Source organism: Dendronephthya gigantea, unplaced genomic scaffold, assembly GCF_004324835.1.
Source record: "Dendronephthya gigantea isolate DGI-Jeju-01 unplaced genomic scaffold, DenGig_1.0 000010F, whole genome shotgun sequence".
NCBI classification, from domain to species: Eukaryota; Metazoa; Cnidaria; class Anthozoa; order Malacalcyonacea; family Nephtheidae; genus Dendronephthya; species Dendronephthya gigantea.
This window is the reverse complement of record NW_021163020.1, coordinates 2,687,609-2,708,297: the sequence shown is the minus strand read 5'-3', so window position 1 is coordinate 2,708,297 and position 20,689 is coordinate 2,687,609. Positions and strand designations below refer to the sequence as shown.

The following is a 20,689-nucleotide window of genomic DNA, read 5'->3' as shown; positions in this document are numbered from 1 at the left end:
TACCCAATAAAAATAAATAGAACAAATGTTGCAAAGTTGAATGTAACAAAATATTCGTAAATTTCTTGAAATTTAAATTGGTTTTTTTTACATAAATCTTTACAAAACGATAATGATTTAAACTGATATTAGAAAAGGTAGGTTAGTTTGAACTCTAATATTGCTTATTTCACATGATGCAATTGTTGAGTGTTACAAAACTGCAAATAAGTATGCCGCACATTCCAACAAGAAATGAATTTAAGAATTTGCAAAAGTCTGTATTAAGCAACGTGGCAAACGTACTTATTTATACAAAGAAGTTGTAATTTAATACTGTATGTTGACACATATATACATCAGTAGAGCGTGGTTAAGGTTAGTAGATCTTTGAGTAAACTTTGATAAATTTTCTTTTGTGTATACAGGGTGTCAATGGCAAGAGTCTGTATTGATGAGACGAACTGCTAAGATAAGGGATAATTTAAGTCTTAACTTTCAACAACAGGTATAGAGCAATGGCTCTGAAAAACATTTGGGAGAGTTAATGAATTGCTAATCCAGTTTTATGTAGCTGTGAGCAGTTGCACAAAGAATATCTTTGTTTAATACCATGCATGAATATATACCAACAACTAAGACTTTTGTTATTCAAGATCTAACTATATCAACTATTTTGATGAACCATTTTCGGTTTGTAATTGACATTTAGCAACAACATCAACCCAAGTTTGTCTTTTAGATGAACATGGATAGTATTGTTCCAAGACTATCACAGCTTCTACACCGGGATCCCTATCTCCATCCTTATGCGCATGAGATTGAGAGAAGGTGCTTTGATTAAACTTCATAACTTTACACTTAAACCAATTAGCTATAATTAGGTTTATTTTGTGCAACTCACATTTGCTGATAGTGCATATAAAAGCTGGATAGCTGATAGTGCATATAAAAGCTGGATAGCTGATAGTGCATATAAAAGCTGGATAGCTGATATGTGAACATTACACTTTCTTGAAGGTACAAGATTTTCCAAGAAATTCTTAGCAAGATAAATGAAACAGAGGGTGGTATTGACCAATTCTCCAGAGGGTATGAAAGGTTTGGATTGACTAAGGAGGATGATGGCATTATGTACAGAGAATGGGCCCCACAAGCGAAAGCAGTGCATTTGATTGGTGATTTCAGTAAGTTGTTGGAATTACCAGGGAATGTATCACCATTTTCACAATCATCATAGCTGCCATTTTAATTTAATTTTTGCACGATAAACTTTGCTACTACAATCATGACATAACCAAACCATCAAACTAACTAGTCCTTTTACATAACATTTTAGATGACTGGGACCGTGGTTCACATGCATGTTCTGTCAATGAGTTTGGAGTGTGGCAGTTAAAACTTCCAAATAAACCTGATGGCTCTTCACCAATTAATCACAAGTCCAGAGTGAAGGTAAAAGGTTTACTGTCATTAAGTTGCACAGTCAATCAGTTCTTCAAATTCTGACTCCTTCACAGTCCCTTGACAAGACGCATATCAGTGATATTTATAGTGGCTAGGAAGAATCCAAATCCACTTTTTTTATTAAGGTTGCTATCACCAAACATGATGGCAGCCAAGTTGATCGTGTTTCACCCTGGATCACCTACGCTACGCCTGAACCAAGCACAGATCTATACGAAGGGATCCACTGGGATCCACCCCAACCATATCAGTGGCAGAACCCTCGTCCCACGAGGCCAAAAAGTTTAAGGATTTACGAATCACATGTTGGAATTGCATCCAACCAATTGGAGGTCGCATCGTATGATAATTTTTCGCAGAACGTAATTCCACGTATTAAGGGACTGGGTTATAACTGCGTTGAACTCATGGCGATTATGGAGCATGCGTATTACGCTTCGTTTGGGTATCAAGTGACCAACTTCTTTGCTGCATCAAGGTGGGTTCAGCCGACAAGACGTGTCGGTAGGTTACTAACACTAGTTTCTAAGTACGGTCAAGGTAATTAGCACTCACATTTGTACGAGATGAGAGTTTGAATTCAGGCAGTGCTGTTTAGGAAGAATAGAGCTGTATAAATATAAAGGTAGTTTAATTTACATCACTCGTTAGCTTAGAAAACGCCTTTAATGGAGACTCTTTCTGAACAACAGCCTAAAACATTGATGATCGGAGTTAGTTTAGTTTAATAGTCTGACCTTATTTTTCCTTTAAGCCGTTATGGTACGCCAGATGAGCTGAAGCATCTGATTGACACAGCTCATGGTCATGGTATGCTGGTTATCCTGGATGTCGTACACAGTCACGCCAGCAAGAACACCATGGATGGTCTCAACGAGTTTGATGGTACCACTGGATGTTATTTCCATGACAACCCGAGGGGATACCATGATCTTTGGGATAGCAGATTATTTGATTACACGAAGTAAGCAGATGACATTGACCGCATCTCAATCGCAGTAACTATCTCTGACCAATTCTCCCCAGTGGTGAACTTAAAACTTAAAAGGGAGGGGATGCACAGAGGTGTACACCCAGCAGACCTTGGTCACCAAGGTGTATTTGTAATGATATAGATTGTACTAAGCTTTGGGCACGACATAACAAGATATCGCTCAACCAGCACCTCCTTAAAAATTTTGAAGATCTCCAAGACTCCAACTGGTTGTCTTTCATCTCCACGGATATAAGTGCATATGTCGTGTTCTTACCCCACGACGTACTTTCTTTTTAGATGGGAAGTGTTGCGGTTTCTGTTATCAAACTTAAGGTGGTATTTAGAGGAATACAGATTCGATGGCTTTCGGTTCGACGGTGTGACGTCGATGATTTATCACGACCACGGACTGGGACATGGTTTCGGGGGCGATTATCCGAATTTCTTTGACATGGGCGTCGATACGGAATCGATTACGTACCTGCAGCTCGCTAATCACATGATGCACACTCTTCATCCTCAGGCAGTCTCCATCGCTGAGGTAACAGGGAGTCTAAGCGTGTAGAACCAATTCTTAGAGAGCCAATTCTAGTTTTACAATGGAAGAAAACTAAACTAAACTGACTATGTGTTGAACTCGGCGTTTCACTAAAAGTCACCTCAGAGTGACTGTATTGCTATAGCTCTGATTTAACTAAAGAGACCGACGTATTTTTTTCATCTGTACATTTCAGGATGTTTCAGGAATGCCCGCACTATGTCGGCCTATCGACGAAGGTGGCATTGGTTTTGACTACCGTCTTGGAATGGCCATACCGGACAAATGGATAGAGGTAGACACGCCCTACCCATATGTACCATCGTACTCCCAAGTGTCCTTGTTTGATGCTTACGAAACTCATTGTCTTGATTTCTGTTCTAGTTATTAAAGAAATATAAAGATGAAGATTGGGACCTGCAAGAGATTTTCCACACAATGACCAACAGGCGATATATGGAAAACACGATCGCTTACGCCGAGAGTCACGACCAGGCTTTGGTAGGAGACAAAACAATCGCGTTTTGGTTGATGGATAAAGAGATGTATGATTTCATGTCGGTGACGGCGTATCTGACACCAATCATCGATAGAGGGCTAGCTTTGCATAAAATGATCAGGTAGGTGGTATTGATGATAATGGTGATGGTGGTATTGATGATGGTGGTATTGATGATGGTGGTAAGATTCTGCTTATGATAGTGGTAAAGAAATTATCTTGATTGATGATATTGGTGAACAAATTTATTTGATTATAATATTGGTGGAGAAATTATTTTGATAATGAACTTGATGGAGAAGTGTTGGATGATGATATTGGTGGAAAAAAAGTATTTTTAACAGTAGTGATTGTGGATGAAGTACAAAACTTTTCACGAAACGAATCTTTCCTTGCCAGATTACTAACTCATGGTCTTGGGGGCGAGGCGTACATGAACTTTATTGGCAACGAATTTGGTCATCCTGAATGGTTAGACTTTCCAAGGGCAGGGAACAACTCAAGCTACCATTATGCCAGAAGGCAGTTCAACCTCGCTGACGATCCATTGTTGAGATATAAGTTTTTAAACGAATTTGACAAGAGGATGAATCATTTGGAAGAGGAGTACGGTTGGCTGCACGCCCCACAAGTAAGATGTGTGTTTAAATACCGGTTACCTCTGAGATAGGAACATCGCTAAGGACTAACTCTCTGCATGAATGTCCGGTTTCATGCATCATTGGAGGAAACATATCCTGTTGAAATGTGTTTTTATTAATTTCAGGCTTTTGTGAGTACCAAACATCAATCAGACAAGATCATGGTTTTCGACAGAGCTGGAGTGGTTTTCATTTTTAATTTTCATGCTACAAAAAGTTATCCTGATTATAGAATAGCTGTTCCTGCAACTGGAAAGTATCCACTATATTCCACTTAAAAGGAGTGACCTGGAGAGGCCAACTCACAAAATCGATTCCATCTAAAAGTATTGATCATATACCTTACGAAATTCATTGTACTTCTGCTGTATTGTGTGAGTTGTATGTGTGTGTGTGTGGAGAAACAGTTTTTCCCTTGACAATTCTTTTAGATATAAATTAGTCTTGGATTCTGACGCAGAAGAGTTTGGAGGTCACAAGAGAGTGACTTCTGGATGTGAATATGCTGTGGATGAAATGAGTTACAACGACCGACCGTATTCCACTTTGGTAAGAAAACAATGGTAGTTAGTGATGTCAGTCAGTTCATGAAGAAAGTTTCTTAAAATAGTATGCAACATTAGCAATGATATTTAGCGCAACCAACAAACAATATTGAAATGTTTTTATTCTATGTTATTTATATAGGTCTATATTCCATGCCGTACAGCGTTGGTACTGGCTCATGTTGAATGATTTAAGCAAAAAAGATATGGCTGGTTAAAAGTCTTCCTGCACATGAGAGTGAACGAATTGAAGAGCTTCAGTAAGCGTTTTGGGAGAAAGGTCAAGCCAGCGATATGAAAACGTTAGCTTTATACAGCTTGGGTCAATGACTTTGCTTTCCAGATCGCTGTAGATAAGTTGGAAGAGAAGGCCGTATTACTTACCTACTTTTTAAAGTCTCAAATTTGGATATTCAGACGATCAGCAAGATGGATATATAATAATAAGTTATTAATTTACTTTTCATGTGGCGAATAACGAAGTTAGAAATTCATTTTCTTACAAACATTGACGATCTATGTATAATATCCTAATTAATTTTTTTCCCTTAGAATAATGTGATAATGATTGATAATGATAATTTTTTAGAAAAGCCTGATTGATCTTCGACCTTCTTTCGGTGGGATTTCGCAATCTCCTTTTGGTGTATGTAGTTATGGGATTATTTCAGGGTTCTGCCGAATGTTTCTGCTTGAATCACCACCGTGCAATGGCGGCGGAAGAATTAATTAAAAACTTGGAATTGATTCCCTATCCAGGCTCTGTTTGCAAGAATGTTTACTTTAAGGAGGTATATCGCTCCGACTTGAAGGTCAAGCCATTATCAGACGACCGGTCAGAACGAAACGCTTCCACAACGATATACGTCTTGGCTAAGCAGGGTAAAATAGGTTCTTGGAGGAGGCTGAAGTCAGACGAAACTTTTTTCTACCACAAAGGAAACTGTCTGCGCATCGCTGTTATAAAACCAAACGGGAAGTTAGAGACAGTTCTTGTTGGAGACAAATTGAAGAACGATGAAGCGAGATATAATTACACTATTGTGGCCAATTCATGGTTTAATTATTGTATGGAGGCGGGTGATGATGACTATGTGCTGTTTAGCGCTGCAGTTGCCCCTGGGTTTGACCCGAACGACGTGGAAAGTTCAGACAAGGCCAAACTGGCTGAAGATTATCCACAGCATGCAAAAACAATCAGTGAATTCGTAAACAAATGACTCATTTACAGTTACATTGTTGTCATGTTTTTCTCTAATTAAAAATTGTTTTCAATTTTGGCTAAATGCATTCAGTTGTAACAAATTATGCATAGTTGTATCAAATAAGTATATTTTGCAACATTCTTTGTAGGAATTTGCGCGTAGTACTAACTTTACGGTCATGTTTTTAAAAAAAAATACGAGTTAACACTTAACAGTTTTTTATCTGTATTCTTCACAATCTCTCATTTATTGGCCCACCGAAACCTGTTAATAGGTGCAACTTTATTTTTCCCATATTTCTGGTAAATTTTAAAAGTCCCCTGACTTCCTTCTTCTCCTGGCGATGATCATTTGCCCCATCTCGCGAAAGATTTCAGCCGTTTGTAAATAATAAGACGCCTGCAAAATCAGAATATGACAACATAAAAAATTTGCATATTAATATGTCAACAGCAAGTCGGTGAAGTCACCTGTCTGCGATGTAAGATAAAATGAAAATGCTAACTAGCGAAGATTTTTACTGTGTTTAGCTCAGTTTTCACGGGCTTCGGTTAGCAATATGCCTAACTACAATACTATGAAATCGGAGTCCGAGTAAGTAGCCTTTCCATATCTGTTAAGATCCTTTAAAGATCATGCATATTTTGGACGCCATGTTGGGTTGATAGCCAACGATAGTGATAGTCGAAAGAGATAAATTTAGGCGCTTTTTTCTGTAGTATCAATAAAACATAACATGTATTTATTTTAGTGAAATGTAGTTTTTTCTATAGTTGTTTTCTTAACGCCAGAATAGCGAATATCTTTATCCTGTTAGACCTTGTTTGTTGATTTAAATGAAGGTTATGGCTAGAACTGCTTTTATTATTATGAAATACTATCTTGATACACTAATTTTACTATGAGCGACTATTATAGAGTGAGTGGGATATCTAACTCTGAGGTAATTTATTGCAAGGATAAACCTCGGGTTACATCATTTTGATTATAAGGCACTTCATCGACAGTTATCTTTGAAAAACTGGAGTGAAAAAAGCTATTTAATGTTACACCCAATTTAGTAATTGATACAAAATTTTAAAAAAATTGGTCATCTTTTCCATACTAAGCCCACATAGCAGCCCAGGTGAGCCCCTTCAAACAAGACATGATATGGAATAGACAGACAAACATTTTTTATTTGGTGTGAATTAACTAGAGCAGTTGTTAAGAGGCTTGGGTTGGGCATGATTTGAGCAGCCTATCAACTGCCCTCATTAGCTAGTCTTTGATGACAAAATCAAAAAGATTTTCACTTGTTAGTTTGGATTACAACTGCAGTTTGAGGCATGGGTAATTTATATTACATGGTTACAGTTACTCAACATTTCAGGTTGATCAAAATGAGCTAAGGTGTATTGGCATTTGTGACATGATTTATTGTTAGGATTATCACATTTCTGTTATATTTCTGTCGGGATATTTTTGTCTTAAATTTAAAGTTTTTCATTGATATTGGGTAATTTGGGTTGGCTAAAAAGTCAGGTCAATCAGCAAACGTCTTTTGGTGTATGGTTTTATGCTAAGTTCTGGTGACATCACAGCATGTGATGTGACAACATTCAGGTAGAGTGAAATCGTGAAATGGTTCTTTAACAAAAACATTGTGAAATACGTGCTCAGTCTTTGACAAATTATGGAGCCAGAATAGTTACGATTTTGACGAAATGCCGCCTACAGAAGGCGAGAAGGGTACTTTTGTCAATGGCGAAAAAGAAACCGTCGAATCTATGTAAGTTTATGTGTATTTCACGCGTGAAAGACGATGAAACGAACTCATGTTATGGTTTACTTCGAAGATTTGATTTCGATTCGCATGTCTGCTTTTATTTTTATGAATTCTAGGGTTCTATCCTTAATATACATACCTGATTTATAAGCTCAGATAATTCCTTTAGTTTAACATAATTAATGTAAGTTACATATACTTTCTCTAGACATAAAATCGCAGATCTTAATAACAATGAGTTTCTGTGATTTATCTTCGGAAATCGTTTATTTCAATTTGCTAATATTGCATGACAAATCGGCTGAGTTTGTACATTGTAGCAACTGGCATTTCTTCGTCATTGTAAAGTTAAGCCTCGGAAAGTGTGTTTAAAACCTGTTTAAGTTGACAGAAGGGTAATATAGTTAAAGTCCCGCGTTATTGTTTTCATAAATATTTATAATCGGTTGCGAATTATTTGATAATTTTACAGGTTATGGGTTCATCTTGGGGTTTTTCGGCCTCTGTGTGCCATTAAGGGAGTCTTGTTTGCTTATTGGGATTTGATTGAAATTTGCATGTGTTCTAGACTTTTTCTTTTCAATATGATGTTGTTTTGAGTTGTTTGTTTATCTCATTCTTGATCTAAAGTGCTTTGAATATGGGGTCGAATTCACTAGTTTATCTAGATAGTCCACTTGTGGGGCTGTCAAAATGAACCAGCCTTCCCAAAATTGAATTTTAAACCTCGGCACTCATCAATGAAAATAATCAAGTGAAATGTGGATGCAACTCTTCATTCTGTCCAATAGACAAGCAATCTAATAATTTTCTGAAATTTTTTGAGTGGATTTGAGAATTTGGTCGTTTGCCCAGATTTAAGAATCAATGCTTAACACTCTAGCTTACTCATCATGCTCAAAAAAACAATGTTTACTGGTTTTCTCATCTTTATGAATAAACATGAACATGTGTTCATATTTCCTGTTTTGCATGTGTTGTTTGTGGGCAACATACTTGTTGGGAATTTTGAGAATTTGCCAAAACTTGGCTAGGAAACTGTTTTTCACACCTTCAATATCTGAGCCAAATTCATTTTCTTTTTCTAGGCAACAGAAGGATTTATATGAAACTCTAGCAGTCGATAGAGATGCAACTCCTGAGGAGATCAAGAAAGCTTACCGAAGGGTAATAAATGTTTTTGCTAGGGACTACGGATGATATTGTTTTTCAATCCAAAACTGCCAGATTCTAAGCTAAACATTGGTTAGTCTTTTCTTCCCTATTACCTTTCAATCAAAATTCACTAAAATTTCCACATTATGTTTGATTCAAATCATAGTAAAATGTAAGTTATCTTGACCTATTGGAAGGGCATTTGTTAGGCAAGGAGGTAATGTGAAATTCATGTCAAATTTGAATTGTCTTTAGATGGCTCTCCTTCACCATCCTGATAAGAATCCAGATGACCCCATGGCAGCAGATAGGGTGAGTATTCTTCAATCACTGAAACACTTCTGTTTTTTTCTGTTAACAATCATAGATCTGTTTATTTGACCCAAATGCTATATTCTGTTTTAGTTTAAAATAATTAGTCATGCAAATACAATTTTATCAAATCCAAGCAAAAGGCAGATCTATGATGAATATGGAAATATGGGCTTGTACATAGCTGAACAATTTGGAGATGAGGTCAGTGTTTTGTGTGGCTTTTTAATGATTCCTCATTAAAATATGGGTTACTTCATTAACTGCTGTTGTGCTTGGCAGATAGATGATTTCACTTTCCAACAGACAAATACTGTCAATTAACAAATTTCCTTGAAATAATATCACAGATGTAGCATTAATTTAAGAATGTGTTTATCAGTGGACAGTATTTATTCAAGAGCAACTAAGAATTTACTTACACAAGTCAAATTCAAAACCATGGCTTTGTTGGTGGTTTGTCCCAACATAGTTTGACCCAAGACTTCTCTCTTTTTCCAACCAATCATATTGCATCCCTAGTTATTAGGGTCCAGGCTCCCAGGCATGATAAGCTCAGACATTTTTTCAAAAGATTGTAAGGCTAATTTATATGAAAATTGACAGACGCGATTTCTAGACTCATACAACCTGTCATAGACCTTCAAGATATGGTTTTTGCGTAATTATCACTCATAGCCATTTAACTTGCTCTATTTTCAAAGATATGTCCAATCTAAATTATTCATAACTACGACAGGTCGTAATAGTAAACAAATTTCTTGAGGTAGCCGCAAGAGCTATTATTAGCCAAAGTTATCTATTTTATTATCTTTAATATAAAAAAGGTATTGGAAAAAATGAATGTGGGAATTACGGTTTCACTGCTATACTGTGTGCGATATCTTTGAAAATGAAAGCATATTTGTACGTCTTTTTGTATTGTGCACAGAAATATATCAAAGGAAAGGTTTTAACGGATAAAGTCGAGGGCAGTCGAGACTGTTCAGCGATATGACTGCTTAGATTGTTTTGTTTGCATTTCCTCTGCTTTCCATTTATCAACAGCAACATATTTGTAAATTGTTTGTAAGAATAACGAAGTGTCAGGATAATACAATACTCGTGCAGCGAGGCGGCGCCAGGAACGTTGCGAAAGACGCATGTCGGCTCCTTCCCACAGGCGTGGGCTTTTAGATTCTTGTCGTAAGGACCGAAGTTTCCTTTTTCCGCATCACCTTCGGTATATGTTGTGCAAAATCCCATGCATGTTTTCAATCATTGCATTGCATTACTACAATGTTCCTAATCTACAAACTTCTAGAACTACCCTTTGCATATCACAGACATGAGACCGGAGCTATAACATGATTAAATTATCACCGCATATATTAATTTCAATATATTTGAGCAAACAAAAACGAAAAAAGTGCACTTTCATATCGAAATTATCTTGTGCAATTTTTGCAGACGGAACACTGTCTATTCAACACGAGCACACTACAATATCGAAACGAAACATGGTTTTTGGAAAAATGCTTACTTGCGTGTTGAATTCTCTTTATTGTATCCTAATAGTTTTATAACTGCTTAACTAATTGCATAAGAAAAGATTAGTATTTAACCACCTGTCTTAATGAATATTAACGTGAAATTTATCACCTCGCTTATATATTAAAACGATTCTGCCAATATGGGGCGATTCAATTCAATAAACAAGATACGATTCAACTTAGTTATCGGGAAAGATTCATTTCTATGGGGTTTTTTTGGATATTGAACCGATAGCGTTGAAGTGCGTGTGGCCTTTTTTAAAGAAATGTTTGGTCAGTCGCCTAGGAGATCAGCGCTCGGTCAGAATATATACATGCATGTGTGTATATACGAAAATTTGAATCGAAAGCCATTTAGTATATAGGAACGGCTTTAGAATAAGGCATTCGTACATTTCCCAATTGTCAAGGAAAATGTACAATATTTCAAATGGCACGTCGAACAATGGGCATACGAGTTCGCCGAAGCGCCGTTTGTCCGTTCGGACACGAATGATGATAGCTGCACGACAAAAAATTGAACTGCACGAAAAATTGGCGCTTGAGAAGGACAAAGATAGCGAGGAAAACGTCGAGATAACATCAGATGTAAACATGGAGAAAAGTCTTCCTTATCCGACGTCGCAAGGGCTTGATTCCCAACTCTCCGATGAGCTGAAAACTAAAATAACTAGAATCGTTGAGGCAAATTGTGCGATGGAGGATATTAGAGCTTCCAAGTCATCATTAATCATCGAAACGGGCAAGAAATCTGGCTCGAAGTCCCAGAGAGACGGCGTGCTCGATTTCTGTGGCTATAATCTAGGCTACGGTGGTGTGCTGCATGTTCTGAACGAGATACACGACTGGGACAGCTCGCATATCGTGAAAATGGACTTCAGCGGATGCGCTTTGGAGGAACGAGGGATGAACGTCGTTTATAAAATCGTCAAACTGTGTAAGAATGTCAAGGAACTGAATTTGTCGAGGAACAACCTCGGACGGTCTGGGATAACGTGGGTTGCACGACTGATGCAGAGCACTGCGATTTCGTGCTTGAAGTTAGCTCATAACGGCCTAAACGGCAACGACATGGAAGTATTCTTGGCCGCCTTGCCGGACTCCGACGCCATCGTTACACTGGACCTGAGTTACAACATCCTAGGTCCTTACGTCGGGGAGTTGATCACGAAATACTTGCCCATCAGTTCAGTACAGTGCTTGAATTTAGGCCACAACGAGATAGGATCGGAAGGAATCAGGAACATGGTGGAAGGTTTGCAAGAAAATGACTCCTTGAGGGAAATTGATCTGTCCTGGAATTATCTTTACGATAAGGGTATGAGCTCTATCGCTGATGTCATTCTCACGGCCCCTTTCATTCGAAGGATCTTTTTGAACGGGAATTTTATCACTGAAGTGGGCGCTCAGCAGATAGCTCACGGGCTACGAGAGAACTCCACGCTCGAAGTTCTCAACCTTGCTCAAAATTTTATACGATCACAAGGGGCGTGCGCCTTAGTGAGAGCTGTCAGGAGCAACATGAGCTCAAGGTTGAGGCTCTTGGATATCAACGGCACCCTGGTGTCGAACGAATTTATGGTGATGTACCGAAGGATACAGATGGATAAAGAGGGTTTTGAAGTGACTGGGTTTTGTGCAGTCGGTGGGGAAGGAAATGGATTCAGGAGACGAAAGAGCTCCAAATATCAGTAAAATGACATTAAATAAATGACACAGTGATAGCTTCAAAAATCCATAACTCCGTTTTATTTGACCACACAATGTGTATTATAATGAGAAGAGGGGGGGGGAATAACTTTATATATATATGGAACGGGGGGACGGCCTCAGTAAATTATATACACAATACTTCTAGAAATTTTTGCTTCTATGAATTTTGTTTGTAATCAATTAGTGTTTGTACGTGTACTTAGTGTATGTACTTCAGCTAATTATGGGTCTTTGTAATGAAAAAGACTTGTAAAGTATTATTTATTAAGACGGTGCAAAAATGTAAGGAACCGATCACCTTACTTTGGATTATTGGGCGATTTAGGGAGGGGTCTTAGTTAATGATATAGTATTTTGTTGTTTGCTTCAAGAAACACCATGAAAACTCTTGCCTTCGTCATTGATTATAGTCTGTTGGATTTACGGGGTTCATTCACCTTGGCTTTGGAGCCTATAAAATAGATATCCGCAGTATTTAAACTGCTTAACTGAATCTTGACATATCCTAAACGAGATATTGAGAAGAGTATATGTTCGATACAATACTCGTGCATTTTGGGTTTTTTTGTAAGCCAACCGCGATACCTACGCGTGGTAAGCAATATTGTACTTAAAAGAATGCATCAAGTGGAACACTCGGATATTTTTGTGGGAAAATGATACGTAATATACTTGCTTCTCCAGCAATGCACGTCTTTTTTCTGCTATAGTTGCAGTGCTGTATCAGTATCACTGCTTGTTTGTAACACCATTTCGTCAAAAAGAAATTGTTGTAAACGATGTTTTGAGTGATATAATGAGAAATAAAAGATTGGTCGGCAAGTCGAATAGCCCACAACAGTTTGATGAATTATTTTAAACTTTAAAAACACTTCAAATCATATACGGTTTGTATCTTTTACAGAACGTGAAATTGTATTTCCGCTTGAACAGTGTTTGGTGCAAGGTAAGTGTAAATACAATTAAATATTTCTTCCTACGTCAGTACTTCGAATATATCAAACGTGCCTGTTAATCCCTCTACATATGCATGAGTGTTGTCCGGTTATGGGGAAATCCTTCCGCTCAGAAAAACTTCTCTTGTCGGCTCGCAAGGAAAAGTGAATGATGTCAAAACAACTTGGAATGTCGTTTTGCGCGGAGGATTCCGTGAAGACTAGTGTGAGAAACCGCCTGAAGCGATCAGTTTGCACTCTGCTGAGCTCATGACCACACGTGCATGTCGGTAGATTTGCCGATAGCTCACGTCTGCGGGCTCTGCTGTGGAATTTGAAACACGTTGCTGCGAGGGATAATTTTATCGTGTTTGTTTTTTTTGTCTGCGCGTGGTAAAAGTCCCACGCGTGCGGATCATTTGTTTTTGATGATGCATTTTGTTTGAGGATGGAATTCAGCAATGTGTCTATGCAGTAGCCAATAAAAGTGCGTGCTTCTCTCACGTGGGGGAGGTGAGGGGGGTGAGAGTTCAGCCCTTTCCGTGTATTCGTGAGAATTTCCTTAAAATTGTGGAAGTTCGGGGGTGGCTGAATGATGATGAATGCTATAGGTGAATAACCGCGTAGTGTAGTAACTCAAATATTTTCTTATCTTAACAAGGCTGCGTTCATATTCTGTGGGTTGATTACCGGATGCTACTTCTGCTGCTGTCTTTGTTGTTGTTGCGGTTGCTGTTGTGGCAAATGTAAACCTGCCCCCCCTGAGGAAGATTGCGAAGATTTCCCCCCCGGCGAAGACGAAGAAGACACAATCACGACTCAACCAACATCGGCTACCTCCCCCGTCTCTGGAGGGGAAAATGGTAAAAATGAACCAATCGTGCTGGGTCCGCCACCTTCCGAGAAACCTTCACCCGCTCCTCCGGACGAAAAGACGGGTCTGAATAGCAGTTAAGTTTAGAATAGTTATGAAAATGAAATTGTTTGATAAAAAAAACCCGAACAAGTGTGGTGTTTTTTATCAAACGATGGGAATGCCAATTGTCTTCAGAAGAAGCGAAACATAATAATGTCGGTCTACGCCGCTCTCAAAGTTATCAAATTTTCTCACTACAGCAGGCTCAGTTTTTTCAGTGAATCACAGCGAAGAATCTGAAGCTCTCTTTTTCTTCTCACTAAAACCGCTGGCCTTAATTTTGCAAAAGATACCGGCTGACAATATGAGCCTGCACGTTTGGGAAAATTACCGTTTCCCCGCTCCTTCCACTGCTGCATCCATCCCAGTGAATGACGAATATAAAATATCTCACCGACATTATTATATTCCATTTTATGCAACCGAAGTGTTTGTCAAAACGTGATGACAAGGCAATTGCTTCTAGGATGCTAAAACCCCCATTCCTAATCAGTTTTCTGATTAACATAGTCTAAATTAATAGCTTAGCTTCTGTGAGCTGACTTGGCTTCAAACTCGAAACGCGAGATGTTACACGTATTTTGATTGAACTTGAAATTGAGACAAGTTGTTGCCACGCCATGCAACTTCATGCAACATTAGTTTTTCAGCATTTGATCTCGGTTGGATAGGGCAGTCGTGCAGTCATCTCGACAATAGCATGAGCTTGTTTGGTGTCTTAAAGACTTATTTCAATACCTCAAAGTCATCTCACACTTCGTTGAATCTCGGCTAAGCGGGATTATGTAAACAGCCCCTTACAAACACGATACCTTCTCCTTAGTATTTTTATCACACGACTATTCTTATTAGATAAAAAAAATACTTCCGCTATCATTCAAGCAAGCCTACGGCGGACACGATATACAATGTATTTAATTAATGATTATATTTTTGTTGAACAATTTTGTGTCAAAATTCAACTGTCAATTATAGTATTAGCTATGATTGATGTTCTCTAGAAACAATGATGAAACAGCTGTCATATCAATTAAATGTATATGAATTTGTATGCCTTTTGATATTAATTCTTCTTACGCAAATCTTAGCATTGGGATTAACGGTTTCCGAAGTTACATGCTGAAGGCTTAACTTTTTCCCATTCCCTTTTTGTCATTGGATAAATCCCACTAGTAAATAGCCTGCGCGCGCAGCTTGAAGATTATGTATACATGGTATATTACCGGTGATTTTACGTCTGCGATTTCACATAGGTTACTGATAAGGAAAAAAGGTCAAATTAAGTCGGACCAGAGGGTCAGGGATTCCCGGTTACACCCAAACGTTCGAATTCAAATAAGTTGGAATTTTTTATCGGTGAATACCAGGATGAAATAGCTTATTGTCAATCACTCTTTTTAGAGTTCTTTAAATACTTCTAGTATATTCCTTCTTAAAACGCAGGAATTAGGCCAAATTCCAACTGTGATCGCAGGAAAGGGTAAAAAGGTTCTGGTACGGCGAGGTGTTTCATTTACGTTGGAAACCTAGGCTTACACCACAATGAACTTCTGTAAATAAAGTCTCCTTCTTCTCTTCAATTCGTACACTTCCGAAGCTCACGTTGAAACTTTGGGTTTTCAATTATCTTCGTCTTATTTCAAATGAAGAGTCGAAAACATTGTCTTTGATAGTCAGGAATAACCTCGTGAGATTCTAATATTAAAAACTATTGAAATCTCCTTGACCCAAGCTCCCGTAGAGCACGCAGTCATTGTATAATAAGCGTCCTTGACTACATTGATTGGAATTGGTCCTACTTATAGACTTTCCCACGCTAAAATGGTTCACTAAACACGCATGTGAGGCAAGAATCTCTTGCATTTCAACCCCAAATTTTATATAATTAAGTCTTTTAGACACGTTCTCGTCAGTAGCAAAACTTGAAAGCGATCTAGAAGTCCTGTAGAATTTAAAGATCTTTCTAGCGGATTTTATCCCTCTTAGCAATGACGAAGCTCGTCGTCGTCATCCACACCTCATTTGCATTCTTATAGAAAGGGTAGGTCGTTTAAAAAACATCCACTGTATGGCGTTTGCGTGATTCGAGCTTTGTTGGTGTCAATACAAACCAATATTTTATATATTAACCATCTCGGAATCACGTTGAATAGAGACCACTTTTATAGACGGATTCTATCAATGCAATGTCCTATAAAAGTTGTTGTAATGGTGGATAATTTACAAATTACTTGTGCCATGAGATATCACCGCGTTGTTTGATGGCAATAAATAAATACTACAGGTCAATTAAGAAAATTCGAAACTGAATCACCATATGAATTCATACATACACCCATACACCTGACGCGAGTTTCCTCCCCAAGGCGGAATTTTTCCCTGAATTTTCATTACATGTAAGTCAACTCGAAGAAAATCATGTGTGATAAGCCGTAAGCAGCCACTATAAACTAAATGCGTTTTCCCGGCTACAGTACATTCACAGTCAGTTAAAATTGAAAAATCGCTACCTTTCAAGAGAGGTTTATATTATCTATAAATCACAATTTAATCATTGTAAAATATTTGATCGTCTGATACTGAGGCAGGAAGTATACCAACCACTGAACTTGCTAGAACAAAAGCCGGAATTGTCTTTTTGAGTGATGTTTTCTAACAACTCCCCCGCGGTCATATATATTGTCCTGAAACGAGTTTCCTTATTTGGTATTCGATTGGAATGTCTCTTGAGCAAGTATACAGTCATTTAGCTTGTCGAAGAGTACGAAATTCTCGATTGTGAGCGTTTCAGATATTTTTAACACTCGGATAGTTTATAGAAGTGTTTAACATGAATGGAGATATAGCACATAGCGATCCAGGACCGCCATCTTTGCCAAGAAAGGTTACAATTCAACGAGGAAGCGAGGGGTATGGCTTTAACTTGCATGGCGAGAAAGGTATACATGGGCAATTTATAAGCGCGATTGATGTTGGCAGTCCAGCTCAGAAGAATGATTTAAGAGTTGGAGACAGAGTAATCGCTGTAAATAATGGTGATGTCGAGGACATGCCTCATTCGAAAGTTGTGGAGCGAATTCGAGCTGGCGGAAATCAAGTGACACTTTTGGTTGTTGACGAACTCTGTGACCAATACTATAAGAACTTAGGACAAAAAATACCACAAGATAAATTCGAAACATCAGGCCAGGAAGCAGCCGTAGCTTTGCCTTCAGTTGAAGAGAATCGTGTAGTTAATGAGGGTGAAGCCAGTGAGAAACCAGCTGAAACGGCAGCGGTGAATCACGAAGAAGAAAATGTGCAAAACATCCAAGTGGAGTCGCCTGAACCTGAAGTTGTAGAAGAGCCTGGCAATGCTCCTGAAGATTCAAAAGACGACGCAGACGATGATGGCTACGAAGAAGTTATTCCGAAATCGAAACCTGAGCCGCAACCTCAACAAATCGAAACAGAGAAGCCAGCTGAAATATTACAAGAGACGAAGCCGGCTGAACAAGTCGTAACAACTCCACCAGCCGATCGAATTTCCAATGGCTCTTCTTCGGACGCGAGCAGTCTTTCGCCAAAGCTCGATATGGCCGCTGCTAGACCGAAACCGAAACGACACGATGTTAAACGAGCCACGCAGAATTGGAAACAAAAATACGATGATTTCAATAAACTATGATGTGATGAAACAATGAAACGTTTTGTATTGTGAGGTATAAGAAATGTGTACATTGACTTTGAAAACATACACAGGCCCAACGCACACATTTAGGTTTTAGAGTAAGGTTCTACTTGTGATCAATCTATTTTGTTGGAGTGATGATTCAGAAAAGCATGAAAATATTGTGAATTCGAAGATTCGAGACGGCAATCGATTATAAAATCAGACGAATTACATGTAATGCGCTTATTTTTCCAACGTCAATATCAGTGCCTCACTGGTCTCATGGTCTAGTTTAGTATCTAAATGTCTCGGCTCGTATCTTTTGTAGTTGTGTTTAAAAAGAATAATACAATATATATATATATATAGTTCTTTCATAAAAATGATTTAGAAGTGTTGCAATTAGTACATTGTAGAGGAGTTGCAATTAGTGGCGCAGTTGCATTAGGACGTTTTATTAGTATATTTTACAAATATTTTACAAAAATATAAACATTGTGGATATTCTTAGGAAATTCTTATCTTTTCCTGCTCTTTTGGGGTCAAAGAATATTTCCAGAATGAACCATTTGATTTCAAAACAGTGAATAGCCCACTCCATGCAGGACAAACAAAGCGATCTATTTTTCAGCTTGTTGCTAGGGCCTTAATTCGCATTTCCGAATATGAATCTAATGACTTATTCAGAAATATAGGAACGTCGCAAATAAGGATTAGAAAGTCCTGTAGAACACACTTTGTGACAGGATTAGCAAGTGTTGAATGCAATTTAGTTTAATTTAAAGCTACGATTAACTTCTAAATCTAAATGCAGTTTATATTTTTGTCTGCAGCTGTGCGCACAAGCGTTCATTTGCATGTATAAGTTTTGATCATTTGTGACAAGCACACGAACAACACCCGTTTGAACTTGAATTGATTACAAACGAGAATTTGAATTGGTTTCCGTTATCGTTTGACTCTTGCGTAAACTCAGTATGTGGCAAAAGGATAGTTGGGCCGGGGGAATAAGAAGTTATCTAAGTTTTGTAACAAACTATGCATGCCAGGTGTAAATGGGAATGAAATAGAAAAATAATAAACATAAAACATATAGATAGCTTCATGAAATGTGATTAATTCATGGTATGCAAAATATGTAGCAATATGCATATAGTGTTCCCAAAGTTTGTCTTGTTGATATTTTGAGAAAATATAACAAGGATTATCATACTAATTATAAATTTTGTGATTTTGCAGTTAAATTACAAGGCCATTCAATAACCTGCCCTAATATTAAAAACAACAAAGTATATAGTTACAATGTTGTATTAATAAAATGGAAAACTAATGCTGGTTAGACTGCCCAAAAGTACAACAATTGTTTAATTAAATAAATACAAATTTATTTTTCTAGCTTTCAGATCTAGATTACATTTTCAGCTTGTAGGTCTTACGTTTTGCTCTTTTTAAATTTAGCAATGTCTTTTTGTTTAAGTTTTCGAACACCTTTCTTCAACTTTCCACTATCAAGGCCCTTGCTTTGGTCTACCCAACGACCAGTTCTAAACAATATGAAATGCATTCAGTTTAGTCATTGAACATTGGGTATATGGAGGGCAGGTGTACTATTAGGGTAAAAATAGGTATTTCACAGATAAAGTATCACACAACAGTAGTTAATAATAGATAATAGGTATCTTGAAGATTGTTAAAAGACATAGATTTTACCCTTTAAGAATTTGTTTGGTTCTGTCATCTGATTTCTTTTTCCTTTTGAATATACCCATCGCAGCTTCCTATATTCATAGTCAAAGTTTCATTGTTGGTTTTTGTTTAGTTAATAACATTGTATGGTTCAAAAAGAAAAGTTACTATTGATTCAATACATCATGTCTATTACTGAATAATACAAAATCAAAATTTTATATGAAATGTAGAGCTGTATGATGCTTTACCAAATCTTGCTGTTTCCTTTCTCTTTCATCTTTTTTCTTCCTGCATTTCATTAGCAGAGGATATGGCATTTTTTGCTGCTTTGGAGCCTTTTGAAATAGCATTATGTGAGTCAGTATAGACAGTCAGTGATGCAATCAGTATTAGCACCACTTGGGACATTCATAATTATATAAACGGTTATATTTTTTCTTGTAAATTATGTCTCTATTAACCTTTGCACCCAAAGCTTGAGCTTCTTGTTGCTTATACTTTTTCTGTTCTTTTTTTTCAAACCCTGATAAACCTGAATAAAGACGCAGGTAGGATTGCTATACTGTTGTAAATATGCTCGACATTCACGCTGCTGGTTTACAAACCTAACTCTTTCACTTCCTGTGCAATTTCTTTAAAACTAATATTTCCCATATCTATTTCGTTATTTGGACGCGTCTCTCGTTTCTAAAGAAATCGGACGGAAATGAAAACATTACGGGAGAGTAGTTGTTTCTAGTGATTTTTTAATGGCGTGGGTTTTTAGCCTTTCTATAAATGACCATGAAAAGATGCGGTTATGCAGTATGCCCTTTTACCAGTGTTTTTTTTCTTTGTTTTCGAGCTGGTTCTTCGAAAACAACTACTTCAGGCTTTTTTTTCCTTGATGCTTTCATTTTAATATTTCAAGATCTAGCAAACACGTAAAAATAATAGATTAACAGTACATTATATATAGTTCAATTCAAAAATTCACTCCTTGACGGCGGCCATTTTGCTTTTATATAAAATTTTTCTTAGCAAAATACATACGCTAGGAGTTGTTTACGTCGCTCCTCGTTTCGAAATGTAGTCGGATTTAGACTGTATCTTAACATTTTTTGTATTTTTTATACTTTTTTGTTTTGGAATTCGTCTTTTTTTAATAAATAAAACATAATGTTGCAG

The 20,689-nt window shown here is 37.5% G+C and overlaps 5 protein-coding genes across 6 annotated transcripts; 4 read left to right on the top strand and 1 right to left on the bottom strand.

Annotated features, from left to right (window-relative positions):
* The first annotated feature begins 41 nt into the window (after positions 1 to 41).
* Positions 42 to 5,249, top strand: LOC114517903 (1,4-alpha-glucan-branching enzyme-like). The gene is made up of 14 exons (XM_028537752.1): positions 42 to 137; positions 408 to 487; positions 722 to 810; positions 1,000 to 1,166; positions 1,319 to 1,434; positions 1,572 to 1,924; positions 2,201 to 2,410; positions 2,720 to 2,963; positions 3,157 to 3,255; positions 3,345 to 3,580; positions 3,859 to 4,090; positions 4,226 to 4,356; positions 4,532 to 4,649; positions 4,788 to 5,249. The coding sequence occupies exons 2-14, from the start codon at positions 434 to 436 to the stop codon at positions 4,833 to 4,835; spliced, it is 2,097 nt and encodes a 698-aa protein (XP_028393553.1). The 5' UTR covers positions 42 to 137; positions 408 to 433; the 3' UTR covers positions 4,836 to 5,249.
* A 1,057-nt stretch (positions 5,250 to 6,306) lies between these two features.
* LOC114517909 (dnaJ homolog subfamily C member 5-like) lies at positions 6,307 to 15,230 on the top strand. 2 transcript variants are annotated; one of them, XM_028537760.1, is made up of 6 exons: positions 6,307 to 6,444; positions 8,707 to 8,785; positions 9,029 to 9,085; positions 9,179 to 9,289; positions 13,235 to 13,276; positions 13,927 to 15,230. In XM_028537760.1, the coding sequence occupies exons 1-6, from the start codon at positions 6,410 to 6,412 to the stop codon at positions 14,218 to 14,220; spliced, it is 618 nt and encodes a 205-aa protein (XP_028393561.1). In that variant the 5' UTR covers positions 6,307 to 6,409; the 3' UTR covers positions 14,221 to 15,230. The 2 variants fall into 2 exon arrangements, with proteins under 2 accessions (XP_028393561.1, XP_028393560.1); XM_028537759.1 differs by lacking the exon at positions 6,307 to 6,444 and adding an exon at positions 7,432 to 7,621.
* On the top strand, positions 9,296 to 13,223 carry LOC114517905 (leucine-rich repeat-containing protein 74A-like). Its single transcript, XM_028537754.1, has one exon. The coding sequence runs from the start codon at positions 11,032 to 11,034 to the stop codon at positions 12,310 to 12,312; it is 1,281 nt and encodes a 426-aa protein (XP_028393555.1). The 5' UTR covers positions 9,296 to 11,031; the 3' UTR covers positions 12,313 to 13,223.
* A 1,651-nt stretch (positions 15,231 to 16,881) lies between the features above and the next one.
* LOC114517908 (Na(+)/H(+) exchange regulatory cofactor NHE-RF1-like) lies at positions 16,882 to 18,201 on the top strand. Its single transcript, XM_028537758.1, has one exon. The coding sequence runs from the start codon at positions 17,012 to 17,014 to the stop codon at positions 17,846 to 17,848; it is 837 nt and encodes a 278-aa protein (XP_028393559.1). The 5' UTR covers positions 16,882 to 17,011; the 3' UTR covers positions 17,849 to 18,201.
* A 795-nt stretch (positions 18,202 to 18,996) lies between these two features.
* Positions 18,997 to 20,508, bottom strand: LOC114517910 (uncharacterized protein C1orf131-like). Its single transcript, XM_028537761.1, has 6 exons — positions 20,341 to 20,508; positions 20,128 to 20,209; positions 19,984 to 20,054; positions 19,771 to 19,857; positions 19,544 to 19,611; positions 18,997 to 19,377 (listed from the first exon to the last, which is right to left on the bottom strand). The coding sequence occupies exons 1-6, from the start codon at positions 20,416 to 20,418 to the stop codon at positions 19,266 to 19,268; spliced, it is 498 nt and encodes a 165-aa protein (XP_028393562.1). The 5' UTR covers positions 20,419 to 20,508; the 3' UTR covers positions 18,997 to 19,265.
* Between the last annotated feature and the right edge of the window lie 181 nt (positions 20,509 to 20,689).

What these genes read in the sequence shown, in the direction of transcription:
- LOC114517903 (XM_028537752.1), top strand. Translation starts at nt 434, where the DNA reads ATGAGACGAACTGCTAAGATAAGGGATAATTTAAGTCTTAACTTTCAA. An exon ending in ATCACAAGTCCAGAGTGAAG is followed by an intron (nt 1,435 to 1,571) that starts GTAAAAGGTTTA and finishes TTTTTTATTAAG; the next exon opens with GTTGCTATCACCAAACATGA. An exon ending in AACTTCTTTGCTGCATCAAG is followed by an intron (nt 1,925 to 2,200) that starts GTGGGTTCAGCC and finishes TTTTCCTTTAAG; the next exon opens with CCGTTATGGTACGCCAGATG.
- LOC114517909 (XM_028537759.1), top strand. Translation starts at nt 7,557, where the DNA reads ATGCCGCCTACAGAAGGCGAGAAGGGTACTTTTGTCAATGGCGAAAAA. An exon ending in AAAGAAACCGTCGAATCTAT is followed by an intron (nt 7,622 to 8,706) that starts GTAAGTTTATGT and finishes TTCTTTTTCTAG; the next exon opens with GCAACAGAAGGATTTATATG. An exon ending in TGAACAGTGTTTGGTGCAAG is followed by an intron (nt 13,277 to 13,926) that starts GTAAGTGTAAAT and finishes TATCTTAACAAG; the next exon opens with GCTGCGTTCATATTCTGTGG.
- LOC114517905 (XM_028537754.1), top strand. Translation starts at nt 11,032, where the DNA reads ATGTACAATATTTCAAATGGCACGTCGAACAATGGGCATACGAGTTCG.
- LOC114517908 (XM_028537758.1), top strand. Translation starts at nt 17,012, where the DNA reads ATGAATGGAGATATAGCACATAGCGATCCAGGACCGCCATCTTTGCCA.
- LOC114517910 (XM_028537761.1), bottom strand. Translation starts at nt 20,418, where the DNA reads ATGAAAGCATCAAGGAAAAAAAAGCCTGAAGTAGTTGTTTTCGAAGAA. An exon ending in AAAGGAAACAGCAAGATTTG is followed by an intron (nt 19,612 to 19,770) that starts GTAAAGCATCAT and finishes CTATGAATATAG; the next exon opens with GAAGCTGCGATGGGTATATT. An exon ending in ACCAAACAAATTCTTAAAGG is followed by an intron (nt 19,378 to 19,543) that starts GTAAAATCTATG and finishes CATATTGTTTAG; the next exon opens with AACTGGTCGTTGGGTAGACC.